Source organism: Ammospiza nelsoni, chromosome 2, assembly GCF_027579445.1.
Source record: "Ammospiza nelsoni isolate bAmmNel1 chromosome 2, bAmmNel1.pri, whole genome shotgun sequence".
In the NCBI taxonomy this organism is placed as follows: domain Eukaryota; kingdom Metazoa; phylum Chordata; class Aves; order Passeriformes; family Passerellidae; genus Ammospiza; species Ammospiza nelsoni.
This window is the reverse complement of record NC_080634.1, coordinates 36888830-36909129: the sequence shown is the minus strand read 5'-3', so window position 1 is coordinate 36909129 and position 20300 is coordinate 36888830. Positions and strand designations below refer to the sequence as shown.

The 20300-nt window shown below is 39.2% G+C and overlaps 1 protein-coding gene across 5 annotated transcripts in view; it reads right to left on the bottom strand.

Moving 5' to 3' along the window:
- Nucleotides 1-20300, bottom strand: part of DLG2 (discs large MAGUK scaffold protein 2) — a 985669-nt gene that overhangs the window by 476522 nt on the left and 488847 nt on the right. Inside the window, exon 1 of one of the 5 annotated variants that reach the window (XM_059492062.1) lies at nt 5909-6125. The exons of the other annotated variants lie outside the window; for them this stretch is intronic. Coding sequence (XP_059348045.1) covers nt 5909-5986 — 78 coding nt within the window. The 5' untranslated portion in view covers nt 5987-6125. Of the gene's footprint in view, nt 1-5908; nt 6126-20300 lie in introns of those variants that run through there. 5 annotated transcript variants of the gene reach the window in all.

The following is a 20300-nucleotide window of genomic DNA, read 5'->3' as shown; positions in this document are numbered from 1 at the left end:
CATCCCATTGAACTTGGAACACGCGGGCCCTTGGCTGCCCAAACACAAATAAAACTCTCCATTGCCCTTACAGCATGTGGCAGCTACATGAGATGTCCCTTAGAGATGCAGTCATTTCACCTTTAGCCAAGGCAATAATGAGAGCTGCAAGTTTTATCACTTCATCACAACCCCAGTGGACTGTAAATGATTTGGTAAGCTCTGGTTTGAAAGAGAGGACTCCTTAAGAAATCTAAGGAATGCAGTGAAGGAAAAAGAGAGTTTCTCCTCTTTGGAATTATATATATATATAAAAATAATGTCAGAAAAAATATGTTTATCTCCAAATATGTTTTATGATTTCTTAATAACACAGTTTCTATTCTTTGTTGTGAATAATTACTGCTTCAAGTTAATTTCTTATCTCTTTCAAATTAAATTATGGGTAGCTACTTGTCAACAAAGCAAAAACGAAACAAGAACACATATCCTGAAACTGCCCACCCTGCAATTAGCTGTGCTAAAATACAGATATGAGAGCTATCTAAATTCAAGTGTCATCTTGATATGAAGACTTGATTGTTGTTATTGCCAGAATACTTTTGAAAAAATTATAAAATATGCATTTATAGACGTTTTACTTGTTGTTGTTACACATCCCAGTTTTAACTTCTTAAAGCATATTTTTTGGGTCTTTTGCAAATATTTAATTGTAGGCTGACAGTCAAGGGCTCTTGATTTACCCAAAACAACTCTACAGTTAGGAACATGGAAAGAAAAACTGTTTGTTGGTCTATGTTCTACTTATCTAGTCGGCACTACAATACTTTCAAAAGTACTCATTTAAAATTATACTGCTTAGTTGTGAATGGGATTTCTGGGTCATCTTTATTTTTATTTATAATTGATAGTCCAAAAACTTCATTCTATTTTATCATTACATATACCCCTATCTTTTTTTTAAGTTAAGTTGCTTCTATCTTGAATCATTAAACTAATAAATGAGTTAAACTGGAACAATTAACTAAACCCTATGGTGTAAAACTTAAATATTTTCAAATACAAGACATAGTTCTTAGAAAACACTTGAGGAGTAATTTGATTTCTAGAAACTAGAAGAATTTAACAGTACAGAATAGTGAAGATCAACTGATTTAAACATTTCACATGGGGCCTGTTGCTTTGCTCCCTAAAATAATCTACAAGGAGAAACCTCATTTTAAATTGACTGTTATCTTTAGATTTAAAACTTCACCCACATAACTAATTCTACAGTGTTCAAAATTTAGGTATCATGGTTACAATATGTTCCACTTCTGAACAAGCATGAAAACCAGTCCTGAACTTCCACTTTTAAAATTAAATTATGTGGTAACTTTGGCAAGTCTTTTCCCACTTTTGATACTGACCCTTGAAACTCAAATTCTACCAATACAGTGAAGCATTATCAGAACTTTAGTTCATTCTCTCAGATCAACATGATTAATTGTTCAGTTACTTTTCTGTACCTCTTCCAACCATTTAGAATACTTATCTCTATAGCATAACTACATGCAGTTAACATCTCTTGATTTCTCCTTGATTGTGGTTTAATGGGAAAAATTCAAGACATCAATCTTTGCCTAAAGTTATTTTAGTTCCAAGGTTGAAGTGATCCTGTTTACTCTCATAACAATAATCCTTTCATGTGACAAACTCAAAGCAATAAAAAAGGTAAGACCAGAGATGACTTGAAAGAACATCAAATGTTTTCAGGCAACATTAGTGGCAGCCCTGTACACTAAATGTCTCACTACTTGAAGGGAAGAGTAACACCAGTGAACAAGCCAAGAAAACCAGATTGAGATAGAATTTGTAGATAAAAAGTGCTGTCTATACTGGAAAGAGTTTATGATTTAGTCTAATAATAAAAAAAGTAAAGAAATATGCTTAATATTTGGCAAAAAATGGCAAAATGAGAACATAAGAGCAAATAACAGGCATCCCACTTTAGCTACAAGAATTTTTAGCCAGGACTGGCACAAAAAAATAAAAAACCAAAAAAAAAAAAAAAGAGGAATACAAAGAGTTCAGCTTTCCAAATTTTAAGATTTTTCAAAATATTTTGGTTCAGTTCAGAATTAAAATAAGTTTGTAAAATATATCATAAAAGTATGACTGAAATAGAAATACAGATGCACACCAGTCAACTCAGAATAACCCTTTAAGACACCTACAGCTGCCATTTATCCTGTTATTCCTAGATGTCTTCTTCACTCTCCAGATGAAATTTTAACAGTGAGAGTTCATGTTTGGTTTATAGAAGCCTAATATTTACCAGGAAGTCATTGAAGCCTAGAGTGGCTTAAGTTGGAGAGGACCTTAAAGGTGATCTCATTCCAACCGCCCTGCCATGGGCAGGGACACCTTCCACTAGTCCAGGGTGCTCAGAGCCCCATCCAGCCTGGCCTTGAACACTGGAGCTCTTAAGTTGAGTGCGGGTGTTAATGAGATAGAGCCTTTCCACTCATCTAAGCACAGACTCCAAGGAAATGCTGGGCCAGAGGGGAAGCAAGAACTGAAAAGGCAGGGCAGGAGCAGTGGTGCTGCACTCAACAGCAGGTACTGGTGAGGGAGATAAGAAAGCAAGCCCAGGAACTACCCCAGAGTTCTAAAGTAAACCCACCTCTTTCCTTTGGTCTCCCAACTCTGCTGCTTGCTGATATCCTTTCCCCTTTCCCCCAAGGGTCAAGATCAGTTCTCCAGCTCTTCCAAGCCCTAGTCCTTGGCTGCAGTGCTGCAGGTTGCAAAGTACCAACAACATGCAGATCCCACTCAGAAACAACGTGCATGCCAGCACCCCTGGAGCAGGGGTTGCCATATTCAGGTGTGGGGACACGAGTGGAAAGGCATGGTGACATGGGAGGGATGGGGACAGGAGCTCCAGCTCTGGACAACATACAGAGCTCTGGAGCCACTGTGGGCCAAGCTTCCCCACATGGCCATAACCAAACACCCTCACACAGGAGCACCAAGCTGTCACATCAATGCCACCTTATCTCTCCCCACCAAGGACTGCCCTAGTCACCACAGAACCAAGGAATGGCTTGGGTTTTAGGGCACCTTAAAGACCACCCAGTTCCAACCTTCCTGACCTGGGCAGGGACACCTTCCTTCCCCTTGCCCTTCTGTGCACTCCCAGGAGAACAGCACTCTTCACACCTTGGAAACTCTGCCCCCTTAAACAGGCACCTGGGAGGAGATCCTGGTGGGATCCAAGGCAGATCAAAGTTCATGTCCTCTCTCTGCACAATTCAGGCCCAAAGTTTTGACATTTTATGGAGCTATACTGCCAGATTGTGTATATGTGTGTGCACAATCCCATATTTGGGATGTTGTACCCATCCCTCATTTTCTTCCTCATCTTGTGAAAACAAATAGGCTCATACAAAATTTCTGTTTCTTAGAAATAGCCCTTAAAAACTCTTGATTTGTACTCATGCAAAGCAGCAAAACATAACAGAAAAATCTGTTTTGGAGCTCCAGTCTTCTGATTTCTACTATCCAGATCTTTACTGCAAGTAAATTTTTTTGCACACATGTGGTATTAGAAAATACTGCTGTATGTTACTACCTCCAAAAGCACATTAAGAAAACAATGTATCATTCAGACCATGCCCATGGAGAAAAACAGCTAATTATTCTTCTAGGGGAGGAAAAAAAAGGTGAAACTGCTTAATAATTTGATTATTCAATCATTATATAAAAAAAAGGTCAAAACCAAAAAAAGACATAAAAGACATGAACTTAAATGGCATTTTGAGTTTACTTTGTGATAGATATATATGCTGTCTGTGTTCTCCTGGAACCGAGATATTGCACTGAAGATGTCAGTGTTGATCAGCTTCCAATCATTAATGGCACTTATTGAAATAGCATCCTGCTAGGAATGGGATTTTCTGCATTTGCTAGAGTTTAATTTGCAGGGGAAAAAAAAATTATAAATGAGCCCTGACTGCAGAATAAACATCCAAGAAAGAAATTTTATTTTTTGTGTAAGGCAATAAGTAAACATTTTGCAAGGTGTTTATTGCATATTTACTGTCTTCTTGCAAAAAAAGAATTCCCATGCAAATATGCTAATAGCATGCCCAAGTAATACGAAAAGGCTTAAAGGCTTTTCCCTAAAAACTGTTAAGCATAGCATGAAAGCTTAAATAGCATGGACCTAAGTTGTCAGTTATTTTGAAAGTCCTACAGGGATGAACAAGTAGCAATATAATAAATCTACGCAGAAATATTTAAGGTACTTAAAATAAAGAGGAAAAGAGACAATTTTTAAAAGCATTCTTTTAGTCGGTGCTGCAAGACTGCAGAGAAGAAAATATTTTCTCAGTGAGTACTCTGGCATTGCTTTATGAAATTTTTCAAGGTTATTGAAATAATCTATGACCATACATTGTTTAAGCAGTGCACACCAAATCTGTTTTTAAAGATGCTGAGTGAGCCCCACTGTGTCAGGAGTGGAATGTGTCCACTCATCCTGCCTCTGTCATCTTGGAGGAAGCCTGAGAGCAAATATTCCTCTGGAGGGAGCCCCTCAAGACTAAGGAAGATCCAGGCTGCAACTTTTTTTCCTCCCATAGCAATATGCAAACAGCAGGAGAGTTCATATGATGCTCTCTTTATAGAAATGTGATTGATGACAGAGAAAGTTTGACAGTCCCATGTATAGCTCTCTGCATTTCTATTTCCCCCTCATGTATATGATGTGAAATATATAAATCACTACCATTTAAGTAACTTCCCAATGACTTGCATATTTAAATTTCAAAATATCCACACAGTACCTTTTTAACAATTGGGAATATTTTGCAGAAAAAGCAAACCTGTCCCCATCCTCCCCTCTATCACAAATATAATATATTTTTGCTAATAATTTTCTCTAAGTGAAAGACTTTCCCAATTACAAAGGAATTCAGGCAATGATAGTTGCTTAGTGGATTGGTGGCTGTGTTACATAGCATAAGACATATTAAAGACATAATAAAGCAGCCCGTTTAGAAAGTATTTGACTATGTCAAAGACAACAAGGAAAAGAGGAAGCCATCATTATTAGACTAATGAGTAACTTTATAACATTACATTGAAGTTTTTTCACCCCAATCTAAATCTGAGTTTATGAAAGAAGAACTGGTCCCATTTTGAAAATGGTTTGTCCGGTAATGTAGAAAAATTGTATTTCAGGTCCACTAACTAAATGCTTTCTATGCTTAAAACAAAATAAACAAAATACAATTGCCTTGATATCCCCTAATTATCATTACTGCAAATTCTAAAACTGTTTAAGTTTTCCCAGGGAGAAAGAGGGCAGAAGACTCTTACGTACAAGGGCTTCTAGAAAATAGCCAGTTAAATACAGTTCAATTTTATGAGAGACAAATACAGTACTGACCATTTTTACATACCTATACCTTTTTTAAATAAAAGGCATCCACGCTGCAGCACAGTTTCAACAAGTACCATGAAACAAAATTCTCAAACATTATAAATGCTTAACATATTATTCCATCCTCATTAGTACCATACCAGGAAAAAAATATACAAGCAGCAAACAATCAGCGGCTGTTTAAGAGCCTAATATGGTACGAGGAAAAATAATGCAGCACAGCAACAAGTTCACTGGAGTGCTCCCTTAACACAGACATACCAGAAGTACAGCTGTTTATCTTGGGGAGAAAAACAATCAAAAGAGGACATAAAGACTTCTGAAAGGTTCTTCTCCCTGGTATTTAATAATATGGAAAATATTGAAGGATTCTCGCATGAAATCAGGAATAGCAATAGGTCGTTTTTCATGGTATTTTAAAAAGCTAAGCAGACACACAACAGGATGCCAGCAGGCAGCTTGCATGAGACATAAGGCTTTATATTCCCACTAGGAACGTACCTTCTCTGCTTTTGCTTTCCTGGCGTTATGCACAAACCTGCGTCCCAGCTTCTTGGCATACCAGATAGAAGCAAACATTGTAGTGATGAAGATTTCAGTCTGAATATGCAGCACAGACACAGAAAAAAAAAAAAACCAAAACAACTTCCCCCACAACTGAGATACAGATCTAATGCTGATTGAGGTCTTAACTATGCTGTTGCTTTTTCAAGTCCTCTCATGCTGCCTTCTGAAAAAAAAAAAAACAAACCACCCAGTGTGGCCAGTCTGCAGGTGTATTTACATACTGCCAGCAGGAAGTCCAGGGTGAGGCATCTTTGTATCCAGCTCACATCCAGTCTGCTAAGTGCCTGTCTGCAGTTCTTTAGCACTGTCACCACAAACTACATATGTGTCAGTATGAAAGGAAGCTGCAGTAAACTACTGTAGCAGACAGCTCACCTCCTCTTCTCCTGTTCTGAAATTTAACTCCTTGGTTCTCTTCGATTTGCCAGCATGCAACAGAGGCAGCAGCAGCTCGAAAATGAGATACACAGCACTGCAGGAAAGCAAAGAGGTACAAAAGTGCCAAAAATAGAAATGTGTATTAACTGTTAAGGTGAAAGAACAGGTGTTTCATGTGTTTCAGGGAAATTAAGATATGAAAGGAAAATTGATTTTACTTTGTTCTTGTGATCTGGGGTCTATTCAGAGATATTTTTGCTACCTAGTTTCAGTTCACAGCAGACAGGCATCAGAGCTGCTCAGTTCACTTGCTGATGTCACACATGCTCTGCTGAAGGATTTAAGACTCAGTCAAGGGCTTCTGTTTTTCTTTGATAATGCCTTCACAAAACAGAAACCTGATAGATTTTTTTCCAAATTCCAAACTTCTGCCCTACCTAAGCATGCTTTTTCCTCTTCCTTGAATTGCACGCTATTCTGCATCAGGAGTTGGAAAGTGCCTTTGAACACCTATTTTTGCAGCAAAACAGCAATGCACTATTTTCCTTTTGTCACACACTTCAGCTTTAACCCCTGCATCTCTCCTCAGTTATAATGGCTCAACAATAAGCAGAAGCACACTCTACTCTCTCTAGACATAGGACAAACCAGATGTTCCTCCCAGTCAGATGCAGTACCAAGGCTGTAAATTACAAGGTTTACAGTTATGTGCTGTATTTGATAGCACTTAGAAGACAAGTCCTGCCTAGTGCCCTCCCACTTACAAGGGTGGAGACACCAACATCAGGAGAACCACTGCTGTCCTGCCTGCAGCACTGGAATGCACACATGCAGGAATAATTTCTACTCTGCTATTCCACAGTAAAGAGCAACCCAAAATTAATCGATTCATGGCAAAGGAAATAAAGGCAGAGCAATTTAGTATAGGGCTCTTGGGGCCAAGGAAACACCTTTTCTGCCCCAGGATTTTCAGAGAATGGCTGAAACTATTTTCTCCAGAGCACATGAAATCAAAAGGGAAAATATTCCACTCCCACTTATAACTTAGATAGAACATCCAAGGTACTGTACCTGGATGGCACTGCTCAAGCTTTGAGCCTGAAGGCACATACTCCTCAGTTCTGTTAAGATTACAGGGAGTTCAAAGAATTCCTCAACACTTTTTAAAATGGTAAGTTGGTTAACTAAATTGAAATTCTTAGATAGTGAGGGTTTTTTTCAAGGTAACTCCAAGGTGTAGGATTGATTCTTACTTGACATCTAAAACCTTCTAACAAAATATTTGGTAACTGGTGGTATTTCTGGGAAGGGAATAGTTCCTAACTACTTCCAATTCAAATATTTAATTGATCCTGGCAGCCAGAAAGTTTTAAGACCACAAGTTAGAGTAAATTCATGTCTCATTTAGGATATGGTTACTATAGAGGAGCTGTCTTTCCATAACACCACTTTAGCTCTCAGATATCTAGGCTGATAGTAAGATGGACTCTCCAAGGTGAGAAAACCTTCATTATGCCATATAGCAGACCCTCACCATTCTCCCTATTTGGGGGATGATGATGTCCAAAACCAGAGAGAAGGGTAGACAAGAGAAGGAACAAACACGGCCTGAAATATTTAGGAAGAAGTCAGAGACCTTGTTTCTAGCTGCAATACCATTGCAAGGAAACAATGGTAGGGGAAAAAAAGTGCAGAAAAGGAGAAGCAACATCATTACACAGCTTAACCAACACTATAAATGTTAAAGGAACAGGAAAAAAAAAAACTTACATAGTATATGGATAAACATTAGAACACTTCTCCCACTCTGCTCCCATGCTTTTAGGAACAGAATGAGCATAATTTGAAATCATTGCACTACACCAAAAAAGGGTACATTCTCCCAAACAACTACTTATATAGTCTTATGTATATTCAGAAGCTGAGAAAATCGAAGGAAATACTCATTAAACAATAAAACTTCCTTTTTATGACTTTTATCATCAACATTAGCAGCTTTACTGAACTATTTATTCAGGAAAATTAGGGATTAATAAAAAGCCCCAATTCATCCCACTTAAAGGAAAAAAAATAGAATACATTGTTCATTTAAGAAATAATGACAAAGCAATAGGGAGGTAATTTTCTCCACCCACTGAAAATGTTAGATCGGGAAGAATAAATCTTGCCAAATATCTAATCCTGATTCTAATCAGAAATACAGTTTAACTGTTAGCATGCATTTGCAGATCTATCCAAACCCTCAAATACAGCAATGGCCAGACTGCAAGCCATTTCCTTACAGCTCCATCAGGCAGCAGTCTGCCATACATTGCCAATAGCAGGTTTATTAGGGCTGTACTGGTACCAAGGGAGTTTATGATTATGAATATTTTACTGTAACCATAACGAAGGCTGCATTTTACAGAAGTGCTACAAGCTGAGCTGCTTTAGAAGAATTGGAACTCCCAGCTGCTGTCTCCTCACAGGAGTAATACATACTTTAGCTTGCTCACTGAAGTGCTACATTACAAGGACAGAGAGATGCATGCCATTGAGCAGCAATATTATCACAGACAGGAGATAATCAGTTAAGAGCAGATTTTACAAGGAGCTTCTTGCTGCAAATGAGCTGGTGGTTTTTGGTAAACCAAAACACATCCAAACCATACATTAAATGTCATTCTTCTGCCTCTATGAGAAGAAATGGTCTTACCACAAGTGGGCACATGGGTGTAAGCACAGAGCAGGCAGGCTGTTGAATCATATTACTTTTATGACATGGCTCCCCAACATCGCAAGCAACGGCACTTGATGCTGGGTACCAAAACAGATGGTTGTTTCAAACACCTTGCCAACTGTTTGTATGCCCTGAGTATCACCAGTACTTCTGACAGTTTGCCTCCTTTTTCAATTTTAACAGTGCTGCTTTACTTAAGCAGCACTTGGGAAGAAGCCTGGCTTTGCTTTAGACAGAGCATTAATTTTCCCTTGTTAAGGGATAACTTCTCACAGCACACACATGGGGTGCCAACCTCCCCCTCACACACCTGTGGTGAAGATGGATGTTAGCTGTGGATTCTGGTTCTCTCCAACCTCTATCTGAGTATATACACACAGTAGTCATAAAATGTGATGACAGGGCCATTTAAAATACAAATACAGTTCAGTCATAAATAATGTCATAATAAATACCAGCCTTCCTGGTAAGAATGGGAAGACAGATGGAAAGATTAGCATTCAGGGTTTGCAGAACTGTTTCCAGTGAAATGGGCAGGAGATGGAACAAGTTAAAAATGAAATACTTAAGATATAAAACAATCACTTAAAGGTTTATTTGTTAACATTCCACAGCTGTGGGTACAGGAGGAGAGCTGCAGCTGAGAATCTGAGGTAGCTAGTTTTGTTTTTATTAGCACAAGGCAACAACAGATATTGATTTGGCTCACTGTACAAGCAACCATTTCCCATCCCCAGCACAACTAATTATCTTACACAGCTACATGATGCCAAGACATACTCTTTAATGACCGAATAGGAGAAAAGACAGGAATCTAAATGTCTGCTATTCAGTCCAGAAGATATAAATTGTAGGCACTCAGACCTCACTATTCTTTAAGTAGATGGAAGACATCAAGGTTTTGTAAGGACCTGATTTTTCATTCTTCCCTCTAAACAATCGGAAATGGACTAATGTTCTTCCTCTTAATGCAACAAAGAATATCTTTAGAGAAAACCCATGGCACTCTCACAAAAGTAAGAGTCAGCACCACCAGAAGACATTAAGACTTCTTTTTTGGTCAAGGCAGAACACAGCCTGTAACAGATTGAAGGATTATCACAGAATAGAATCACGGAATCTGAGGTTGGGAAGATTATTGAGTCCAACCATATCCATAAGTACCACATCTACACATGTTGTAAATGCCTCAGGAACAGTGACTCAACCCACTTCCCTAGACAGCTTGTTCTGATGCTTGGCAAGTCTTTCCATGAGGAATTTTTTTCCTAGTATTTGACTAAATCTTCCTTGATGAAACTTGAGGTAATTTTCTCTTATCCTATTGCTTATTATCTGAGAGAAGAGACCAACCTTCACCTCACTGCAGCCTCCTTTCAGGTATTTATAGAGAGGAATATCCCCTGATCCTCCTTTTCTCCAAGATAAACACCCCCAGCTCCCTCAGCCACTCCTCACCAGTTTTGTGCTCCAGACCTTTCCCCAGCTCCATTTCCCTACTCTGGACACTCTCCAGCCCCTCAATGTCCTTCTTGCAGTGAGGGGCCCAGAACTGGACAGAGGATTCAAGGTGCAGTCCTACCACTGCAGAGTATGTAAATTTCTAGTTGTGTTATTTCCTACCAGTTATGATGCTTCATAACATTGTTTTTCTACAATAAAATTTTTAAAACTCTAACTCTTGGTCCTGAGTGTTAAAGATGAAATCTGAGTTTCTTAAAAGCTAAATGCTTCCTTGGAACATCTAAGTCAATGGCAAGAATATAGTGCAATGATTCTAGAACAGTCACTTATCCTGACAAAGAAATGTTGCACAGAAAGGAACAGGGAGAAAAAAAAAAGAAGCACAAGATGATGGAAGAGATGGGATAAAATGGGGGGAAAAAAAGGGAAAATGAAGTGCTGCATATTAGGGATGACAGAGGTTCATACTCTTCTCTTCCAATTTAAATTTTTCTACTCCCTTAATATTTCTTGTGCCAAATCATTTCTCTTTAGAAATTATGCTTTCAGAAACCCAGATGTGACATTACAAGTTTGCCCCAGGTCTAATTTCCTCTTAAAACAGAAGATACTGCATGCAGACATGTCCTCTGTCACCTCTCCTGATGCATAGCAGAGCTGTCTTCTAGCAGAGGCCATTAGGAATTTCATACACAATGTCACAAGACTTCAGAGCAGCAAAAAAATAAAATGCAAGCATTTTTTTTCCTCTGGACCTCCTTCAAGTGTGAGGCGCCAAATATTTTGTGCCTGCACTCTGCCATGCAAGTATCACTGCTATTATTCTGCTCTTCTATTATTTGATGGGGTAGATGGCACTCAACTTGCTACCTGTGGTGCAACAGGTCAATAGAAGAGAGGATGAGGAGGTCTGCTACAAAATTGCTTGAAATAGAGCTTTAACTGTGGAAGGACGGGAAATGGAAATAAAGTAAGTGCTGTGCTAGACACTGAGACTCAGCACATCCCTGAGAATGCATTCTAGCACTTTTACAGCACAATGGTGTAACAGACTAAGTTTTAAATCCAGGCAGTTCTTTTTCCTCTTCTATTTGTTAAGTCTTAGAATGGAGAAAAACATAATTACAGCACTTAATTTTGATTTTAAAAATTGATTTTCAACTCTAGTTTCTGCTGGTGTATAGGAAACTCCAGTGAGTCACAGAAGTAATACAACAACCCTAGGCAGCCTTAAAAAAATAACTAAAAATCTGAAAAACGCCAGTTTATTCCCTATTTGTCCCTGGTTCAGCACAAATTGCTTTCTGCCTCACCTTTCTAATAGAAATTTTTAAATTTCTTCTTGCTGTGTTAAGAAATCACAATCAAAATGGTGTATCGAATCCTCTGATGTGCCATTACGCTGCTCAGACTTGTATCAAATCAAAGCACTATGTATGTAGCACAGTTATACATTTGCATGGCAAGTACTCCTACGGGAAATAATATAAACTACAAAATTTATCCTTGGGGAGAGAAAAGAAGGAGGAACCACAGACTGCGAGCAGTGCTTATGTGTGTCACCAGTGCATCTTGCAAGGCACTTGCCAAATATAATCCTCAGCAAAACTGAATTCAGTGTGGAAACACTTATATTGCAGCTCTGTGTGTGTGCCTCCCACCCTGCAGCATGTAAGTACATTTGTTTTCTTGTTGTTTATACATAACCCTCTGTGATGGTGGACTCATCTCTGTTTTGGGAGGGGACAAATAAAGGCACAAAGTCACTCGGTAACCCAAATACAGGAACTTGGAGAATCTGCACACTGACTGGAGCCCAGAATCTCTGACCCAGGGTATGGCCACGTGGCTTGCCATGGCCAAAGCCAGGCAGATGTGACATGCACTCTCACTCAGTCCTATGCCAGCCACAGCTCTCCTGTCCAGATCCAGTGAGAAGCAGGAGAGCTGGAAATGTCCATACAGCCACCCACAAGGGGCACTGACATACATAATTTCCATATGATTTCTTTATTAGAAACAGCAAGTCAGGCAGCCTATAAAGAGCTGCTCATCTCACTGCTAGTCACCAAAGAACCCCCAAGAAACAGTTGCAGAAACAAGCATGGGAATATATATCATCCCACCTTAAACATTATTTTATTCCTGGCTGATGACAAGCTGTCTTTCCTTTCAAAGGCATCCTTAAATCTCACTTTTGCTTTATCATCCCCAAGAGCAAAATTAAAAAGTCAGTTTAAGCATAAACACTGCAAGTTATAGGCACCAAACCAGAGAATCACACTGACTGCTTTGACCCAGCATTATTTAAAGGTTCAAGGTGAATGTAACTTGCCATTGTCCAAGCTCTCTAGAAAACCCTCATGCACAAGAAGCCAGGTTGCCCTGAATTACGAAGCACTAAGAAATCACAAGTGATGAGATATAACAGGATAGCTGAAATCTCATGCCAGCATCTCCCTGCAGGCAGACACACGTGTACCTGCGTGGGTTGAGCCCACTCAGCAGCACATTGCTGAGCAGCAGCAGAGTCCATGCAGCCCAGCACATCATTCCCTGTCATCTCTCAGGCTGCGTTGCTCTCAGTCCCTCTTCCAGCCTCTGCCAAAGCAGCAGCTCCCCACTCCCGGGTGGAACCATTTCCAATTCTGCTGTTGCCTGGATCATGTTCCAGCTGAGCAGCCCCTCCCCTCCAGGGCCTCCTGACTGGCTTTTTCATGCTTCTTGGAGAGGAACCCACATGTGGACACCAAATGCAACAGACAATGGCTGCTGCCAGTTTTCATTTCAGTTCTTGGTCGTTATCCCTGTCCTCAGCTCTTCTAGGCTGTGGTCCTCACAGCTCCTGGGAAAAGGTCCTGTGTGGTCCAACAGTCCAGTATCACTTGGAAGTTAAAGCACTTCAGAGGCAAGTTTTTAAAACAATGCTGAGCATTTTAGATTCTGGACACAGGTTTAGAAAAGCAATGTTTTCATGCTAAAATGCAAAAGAAGAAACATGAAGGAAAAGGATGTCGTTAATTCCTACAAATATAAGATGTTCTACTACTAAGTATGAGGGACAGATGACAAGTCTTTATGCAGGACCGTCTGCAATTTTTGCTTCCTGGAGTCAGAGACATGGAAGACATCTTCTTGTTTTTGGAACTGACTCACCACATTTCTGTTGCCCAAGCAAAGCAAGAGAGGAGAGTCCAAACCACAGCAGACCAAGAACCAGGTTTTCTCCCTTAGTTCTGCTAAAATTCTTCTGCATGAGATTATTTACTCTTTGCAAGCCAGCTGCTCACTCTTAAAATGAAAAAAAAAAATAATGCTCTACCACACTGGAATAGTCTAAAGATAGAAATTTTAACAAATGTGAATTATTGTCAGAGAAGGCATTGTAGAAAGAAGAACATCTACCCCCTCACTGGTTGATACAGAATCATACTGAATTCTGCTGAAAGGTCTGTGAAAGTCCACATCAAACCTGATTACACAAATGGTTCATTGCAATGTGAGACACGAAAAGGTCCATTTCAGCAATGTCACAAAGGATTGTGTTTTATCCATTTTGATCAAAAGATAAAGGAACTATAAGGAAATACGAAGTTAAGGACAAGGCGTTATTCCTCTTAAAACTACAAGATATTCAGAAGCAGAAAGAAATATAGCAAACACTACAATCTAAAATAAAGAATTATCAGTCTGACCTGCTTCAGTTAATTAATTAATTTTATGTGAAAAAAAGGACAAGAGAAAATTAGTCACATCACATTTTCTTATTCAATTCCATTTGAGTGCAAAGCCCAGTTGGTAGGACAAAGATGGTGGTGGTGGGAAATTTTTCATTGCAGAGGATTTTGGCACTGGAAAACCAGGAGAATAGCATACAGCTAGTGAGATATACTTCCACAAGAGACGGACTAGAGCTGATTTTAAAAAATCCAAAAAAATGATGATAGTTTTGTAGGACAAGAATAAAAAATAGCATCGTTCCAAACACTTTGAAGTTTTTAAATTTAATCTGAGTGTTTCAAGAAAACAGAAACTTTTTGAGATCTCTAACCAGTAGAAAATTGAGAAAATGTTCCTTAAAATTGTCAAAATATTTATCTTTCATTTTCATCAAAAAAATCAGAACATTTCAGCCTTCTGCAGGGCTGTCAATACTGCTGTCTAAATTACATTTACATTAAACTTTCCCTTGGGATCCCAGTCAACAGATATTTTTAAAATTTCTGTTCTGCACAACTCACTGAAAATACTTTTATTTGATTCATACATCTAGCAGCCTCAAAGATCTGCCAAATCAAAGATCAAAGATTCTTCCACACCTTTCTGCAAATTGAATTTTTCCAAGCTGCATACATTGGTTGTCTTGTCACATGTCAGAAGACACCACAAAGATGCTAGAATGACCTCATGTGAACTTATGGAAAAGATCATAAGGAGACAAAGGACCACAAAAGCAAGAAGTCCCTGCTTCTCATTATTCAAGCATCCTAAAAAGCACCATATTTCATGCCTAGACCTCCCAGAAGCAAAACCAAAGCTGATTGAAGGTCTGTTTCTCCACCACTCCCCACAGTTGAATGCAGAAAAGATTTAATAAACACACTTGCACAACACACAGTGGTGCGCCAGAACAAGTATCTCCAAGGACTCCAATTATTTTTCTGTGTCTCTATGGGAACCAGATCTACATTGAACTGAACCAAAAGCTCTAAAATGCTTTCTGCTTCCAGACAAGCATAATGAGCAATGTGCCAAAATCCCATTTCCAGCACTGGAGAAGGGCTCTCACCTTAAGAGAAACAATCTGTTCTCTCCGCTTTCTTCCCCTTTGCCATTCAAAGTCTTGAAAAGTTCAGTGAAGGAAAAAGTCATAAAAGGGCACAGACTTCTGAGCAGTGCCTTATCCTCGTGGGTTCAGGCTCCCAGACACTGCTGGCTGTCCCAACCTTCCAGTCTTGTCCTTAGAGACAGCAATCAGTCTGCATGATGGTGGGCACCAGCTCTGATCCAGAGCACATCTGTATCACACCAAGCCCCATGCAATGCATGCTGAGGGGACTGACCCCAGCTGCCTGCCTACCTGGCACTAACCTGCCTAACCCTCCCACACTCATTTCGCTCAGTTAAGCACATATGACTGCCAAAGCTGTTATTTTGTTAAAGTGCCCTCTCTGACATGTCTACTTCCTACTTTCAAGCCTACCCTTTCAAGTACAAAATAGGTCTTTATGCCTTTTAAGTTCCTTAAAAGTAATGGTGTAAGTACTAAGAACTTATGGAGAAGGTTCTCTGCCCACAGTAATGCTGCAAGAAGACAACAAAAATGGTAGATTGCAAATGCATTAAACAAATGTCTGGGTAATTTGATGTGATTTAAAGATGAGATAAACAGGCAGCACAATCTTTCAGTCTCAGATGGTCTCAGTCGGAAGAGTGCTAAAGGAATACAGCTTTTGATTATCTCATCTATTATGAACAGTAGATCCTTGTTAAACCTTGGAACAGAGCATGACAACACAAATTGAGTGCTACATGAATGCATTACCTCAGTGTAATCCAGGACAACATCTCCACAGCAATACACAGCTATTCCTACCTGTGGGATTTCACCAGGCCATGTGTGTGTAAGAGCATGCTCATCCTCTGCATGCTCAAAGCACATCCCAAGCAATATATCATGGATAAATGTCAATGGATATATCACATGTTAAATCTCACACCTCTTTGCTCATGTAAAGAGATACAGAATGCCAGGCAGTCCTTTAGAAGTCCCCATTTCAGCTGTTTCTAGGACAGGGCACACAGCCTAGGATTCAGCCTCCGCAGCTGTACATTTAGGAATGTGCAATGTGCTTTGCTGAGAGAGATCTGCATTTTTAGTTACACAAGCACTGAACATGGCACAGTGGCAAGACAAGCTACATTACAAATGCAAATTCAGAGACTGGAAAAGAAAAAAAAAAAAAGTCAATTTCAAGCAATGCTTGAAATCTATGTAAACAAAGTCACTTAAGTGAAACTGGCCCAAAATTACAAGAAGGTATTTACCTTCTGGAAGCTCAGGATAAAAATACTGTTTACAAACTACTTACAGAGTTCTGGCCTTCAGAAAGCAAGGTAATTTCCCCCAGTGATTTTCTATGCATAGTGTGAGGCAGGCAGTTAAAGCTGATATAATATAATCTGAGCTACATTTAAACATCTGGTCCATCTGCTTTATATGCATTGATAGGCTCTAGTCTAGAGCAATCAATACAGTGTTAAAATTTTATTGAATATCATTTTTAATAGCTATTTTACTTATGTATTCTTCTTGGGCAGGCTTTATAATCAGGATTGTAACTAAAATATTACTCTAAACCACTGTTATATTATATAACATTATTTTAAATCAGTATATTCCTAAAGTAGATTTAGCTTCTATAAAATTTGTAGTTAATTGATACTATGACCCACAATTTTCCCAGTAATAATTCAGAAAAATAGATAGATATGTACATAGGATAGATAAATTTATACTTAGGATAGTCTGAAGGATATTTCACTTCAAACACACCAAACCCTATAGTTCCTGACTTAAATTCTCTTCTCCCACTGATTTAAATGGGAGTTTAGCCAAACAAAAAACACTTTTTCAGCTGCCTATAGTAGAGCCTCTTCTGCATTATGGTAATGCTATTCTGCTTAAGAGTATTTCATAGTTTTTGAAACTATACAGGAATTTTAAAAAGATTAAATATTCACTTCAGACAAGGGCCCTGACTAGGTTTCCATGCTCCAAACAGAACTGAATATAAAACCTAAACGTTTAGCAATTTAAAACATATCTAGCTATTGTCATCATCACCAAATAACCTACAAATAATTCCACAGTTGGAAAGAAAGTTCAATCTATAGACTGCAAAAGTCGCGCACACTTGATTCATCCAACCTAACTTCTTTAAAAAGCATGAAGACTAAGATATTACAGAAAACTTCAAAAAGTAATATCTTTCAGCTAATTAGGCTTCTTAATACATGTGAAAGTACTTTAGAAGTGCACCACAGGTCAATGGAAGTAAATATAACAACCATAAAAGGCCCAAAGTCATTTATGAATAAATACTGATTCTGGAACTTAACTCTGATGTAATTTATCCTACACATAGGGGAGAAGCTGTTCAAGAACCATCACTCTGTCCTTTGAGAGCTGTGGGGATAGACCAGGATATTAAATTGTCTGAATTTTTCACCATTTTTCCTATGGCCACTTACATGTTTTCATGAATAAATAAAACCCACTTCTGGGTTGGGATATACATTAGTAGTATTTTTTAAAAGCCAAATTTTAATTCTCACATGTGGCAGGACATTTCTGGAGAGAAAACAGAGAATATGGATCACATTTTTATTGTGAACTGAAGCATTATACCTATAAGATTTAAAGAGCAAACATGCAGTTTTGTGCACAACTCTAATTAGACTGGAACTCAGCAGAGCTGCTCAGCTGGCTTGCCTAACAGCTGGTCCAAATCTCTTAGGGAGGAGCATATTTTTTACAAAACCTTTTATGAGGCCACACACTGAGAGCTATAGGAGTTTATTATCGAGGCAGACAGGTTGATTAATAAATATCAATTTTGCTTTGGGAATCAGAAATGTAAGTGGTTTGCCCATCCAAGAAGTGTAGGCAATTTATGGATTTATGATTATTTAGATGAGTGATTTACTGATTAAAATTTTGCATAAAATAAATAGCCTCATGGATATCTAGGCCAGAACTTTTATCAACTTTTCAAATGCTTGTATTTGGCAGCTATCAGAAGTGAATACACCCATCCTCAGGTGAAAAGATTTGAAGAAAATGAGAGTAAAATAGCTAGGCCAACATGTAACAGCAGTCTGTCTCCAAGACACATTTACAGACAGTCTGGCAAGATAACTAGGGCAATAGGAGTGGAAAGAGAGAGGCCAAAGCCTGGGGTGTGTCAGATGTGCAGTTGTGAGTCACTTTATTTTCTAAGTTACTGCACAAGATGGATGTCATGACCTCTCGCACAGCATTGCTGAATAAAGTGTTAGCAGCACAAGGTGTCACTCTGAAACACAACTTGAATAATTTTAGAAAAGCTCAAAAATATTTGAATTTTCCAAGAGGTACACTTTTCTGGAGGCTATTGTTTCAAACAGTAATGCTTTGTAGTCTTCAAGAAGGAAGCATAAGGATTTTCCAATTTTAAAATATTTTTAGGAAATCTATATCTGGCATTCACTCAAAAAAGGCTTAATGCTGAAAACCAAAGCATTTTCTTTGTACCCACAATGTGAAAAAAAACTGGAGTCATAGAAAGGCTTGGTTTGGAAGGGACCTGACAGATCATCTCATTCCAACTCCTTGCAATGGGAAGGGACACCTTCCATTAGACCAGGGTCCTCGTCCAGCCTGGCTTTGAGCACAGTCTCAAGCTACCGTGACTTTGCTTTCTTCTCCACCTCTTTGATAATATTAGATTGTTACTATTTTCTACTATTTTTAATCCCCAACATTAAACTGCTGATCGGCCTGAGCTAACAGCTCCTGGCACTGCTGTAATAGGGACAACTGTCCCAGCCACCCAACCTTCAATTGCCGTGGTTTTCCTCTTCCTTAGTCCTTGGTCTTTAGGGCCATGGGTAGCACACAATTTGGAGCTTTCTACACAGATAAGTTGAGGTGTATTAATTCTCTGTCAAATTTCACATAAAAAACCCCTTAACTACAGATGTACAGAGACCAGGCTCTCTTGTCTGAGCACCCATCTAAATTTGTCAGAGTCCCTCTTTAATTTCTCACCTTAGGTATTTGTTCACTTTTCATTTATGTCTTTCTGCTTGATAAAAACTGGACACCGTGTCATTCCTTTCAAACTGCTCCCATAAATCACAGGATGGTTGGGGTTGGAAGGACCTCTAGTTCCAATGCACCTGCTAAGCAGGCTCACATAGAGCAGGCTAAACAGGATCGCGTCCAGAATGATTTTTAGTATCTCCAGGGAAGCAAACTCCAACTGCACAGTTTTCTGTGCAGCCTCTTCCAGGGCTTTGTCACCGTCAAAGTAAAAGAGTTTTTGTTTGTATTCAGATGGAACTTCCTGCATTTCAGTTTATGTCTGTTGCTGGGCACCACTGAAAATAGCCCAGCCCCATCTTCTTGACACCTGCTCTTGAGATATTTATGTGTATTGATGAGATCAATTCTTAATCATCTCTTCTCCAGGCTAAACAAGCTCAACTCCCTCAGCTTTTCCTAACAGGAGAGATACTCCAGTCCCCTTGTCATCTCCACAGCCATCAGCTGCATTTTGCCTTGTCCTGGGGAGCCCAGAACTGGACACAGTACTCCAGGTGTGGCCTCACCAGGAATAAGTAGAGAGGCAGGATCACCTCATGTGACCTGCTGGCAATGCTCCTCCCAATGCATCCCAGGACATCACTGTCCTTCTTGGCCCCTAGGGCACACTGCTGGCTCCCGGATAGATTGTTGTGCCCAGGTCCTTCTCTGCAGAGCTGCTTTCCAGCAGATAACCTGTACTGTTTCATGAGGTTATTTCTCCCCAAGAGCAGCTCTGCACTTGCCTTTGTTGAACTTCATTGAATTCCTCTCCTCCCAACACCTCATTACCTCTATTTTTTGACTCACTCAAGCAAAGACCTCTCACAAGAGCTGAAGAAGGTTATCTGGCTTTTTTTTTTTTTTTCCTAAATTCTTTTGCCTGTACTTCCACTCTGTAAGACTTAAGCAGTAAT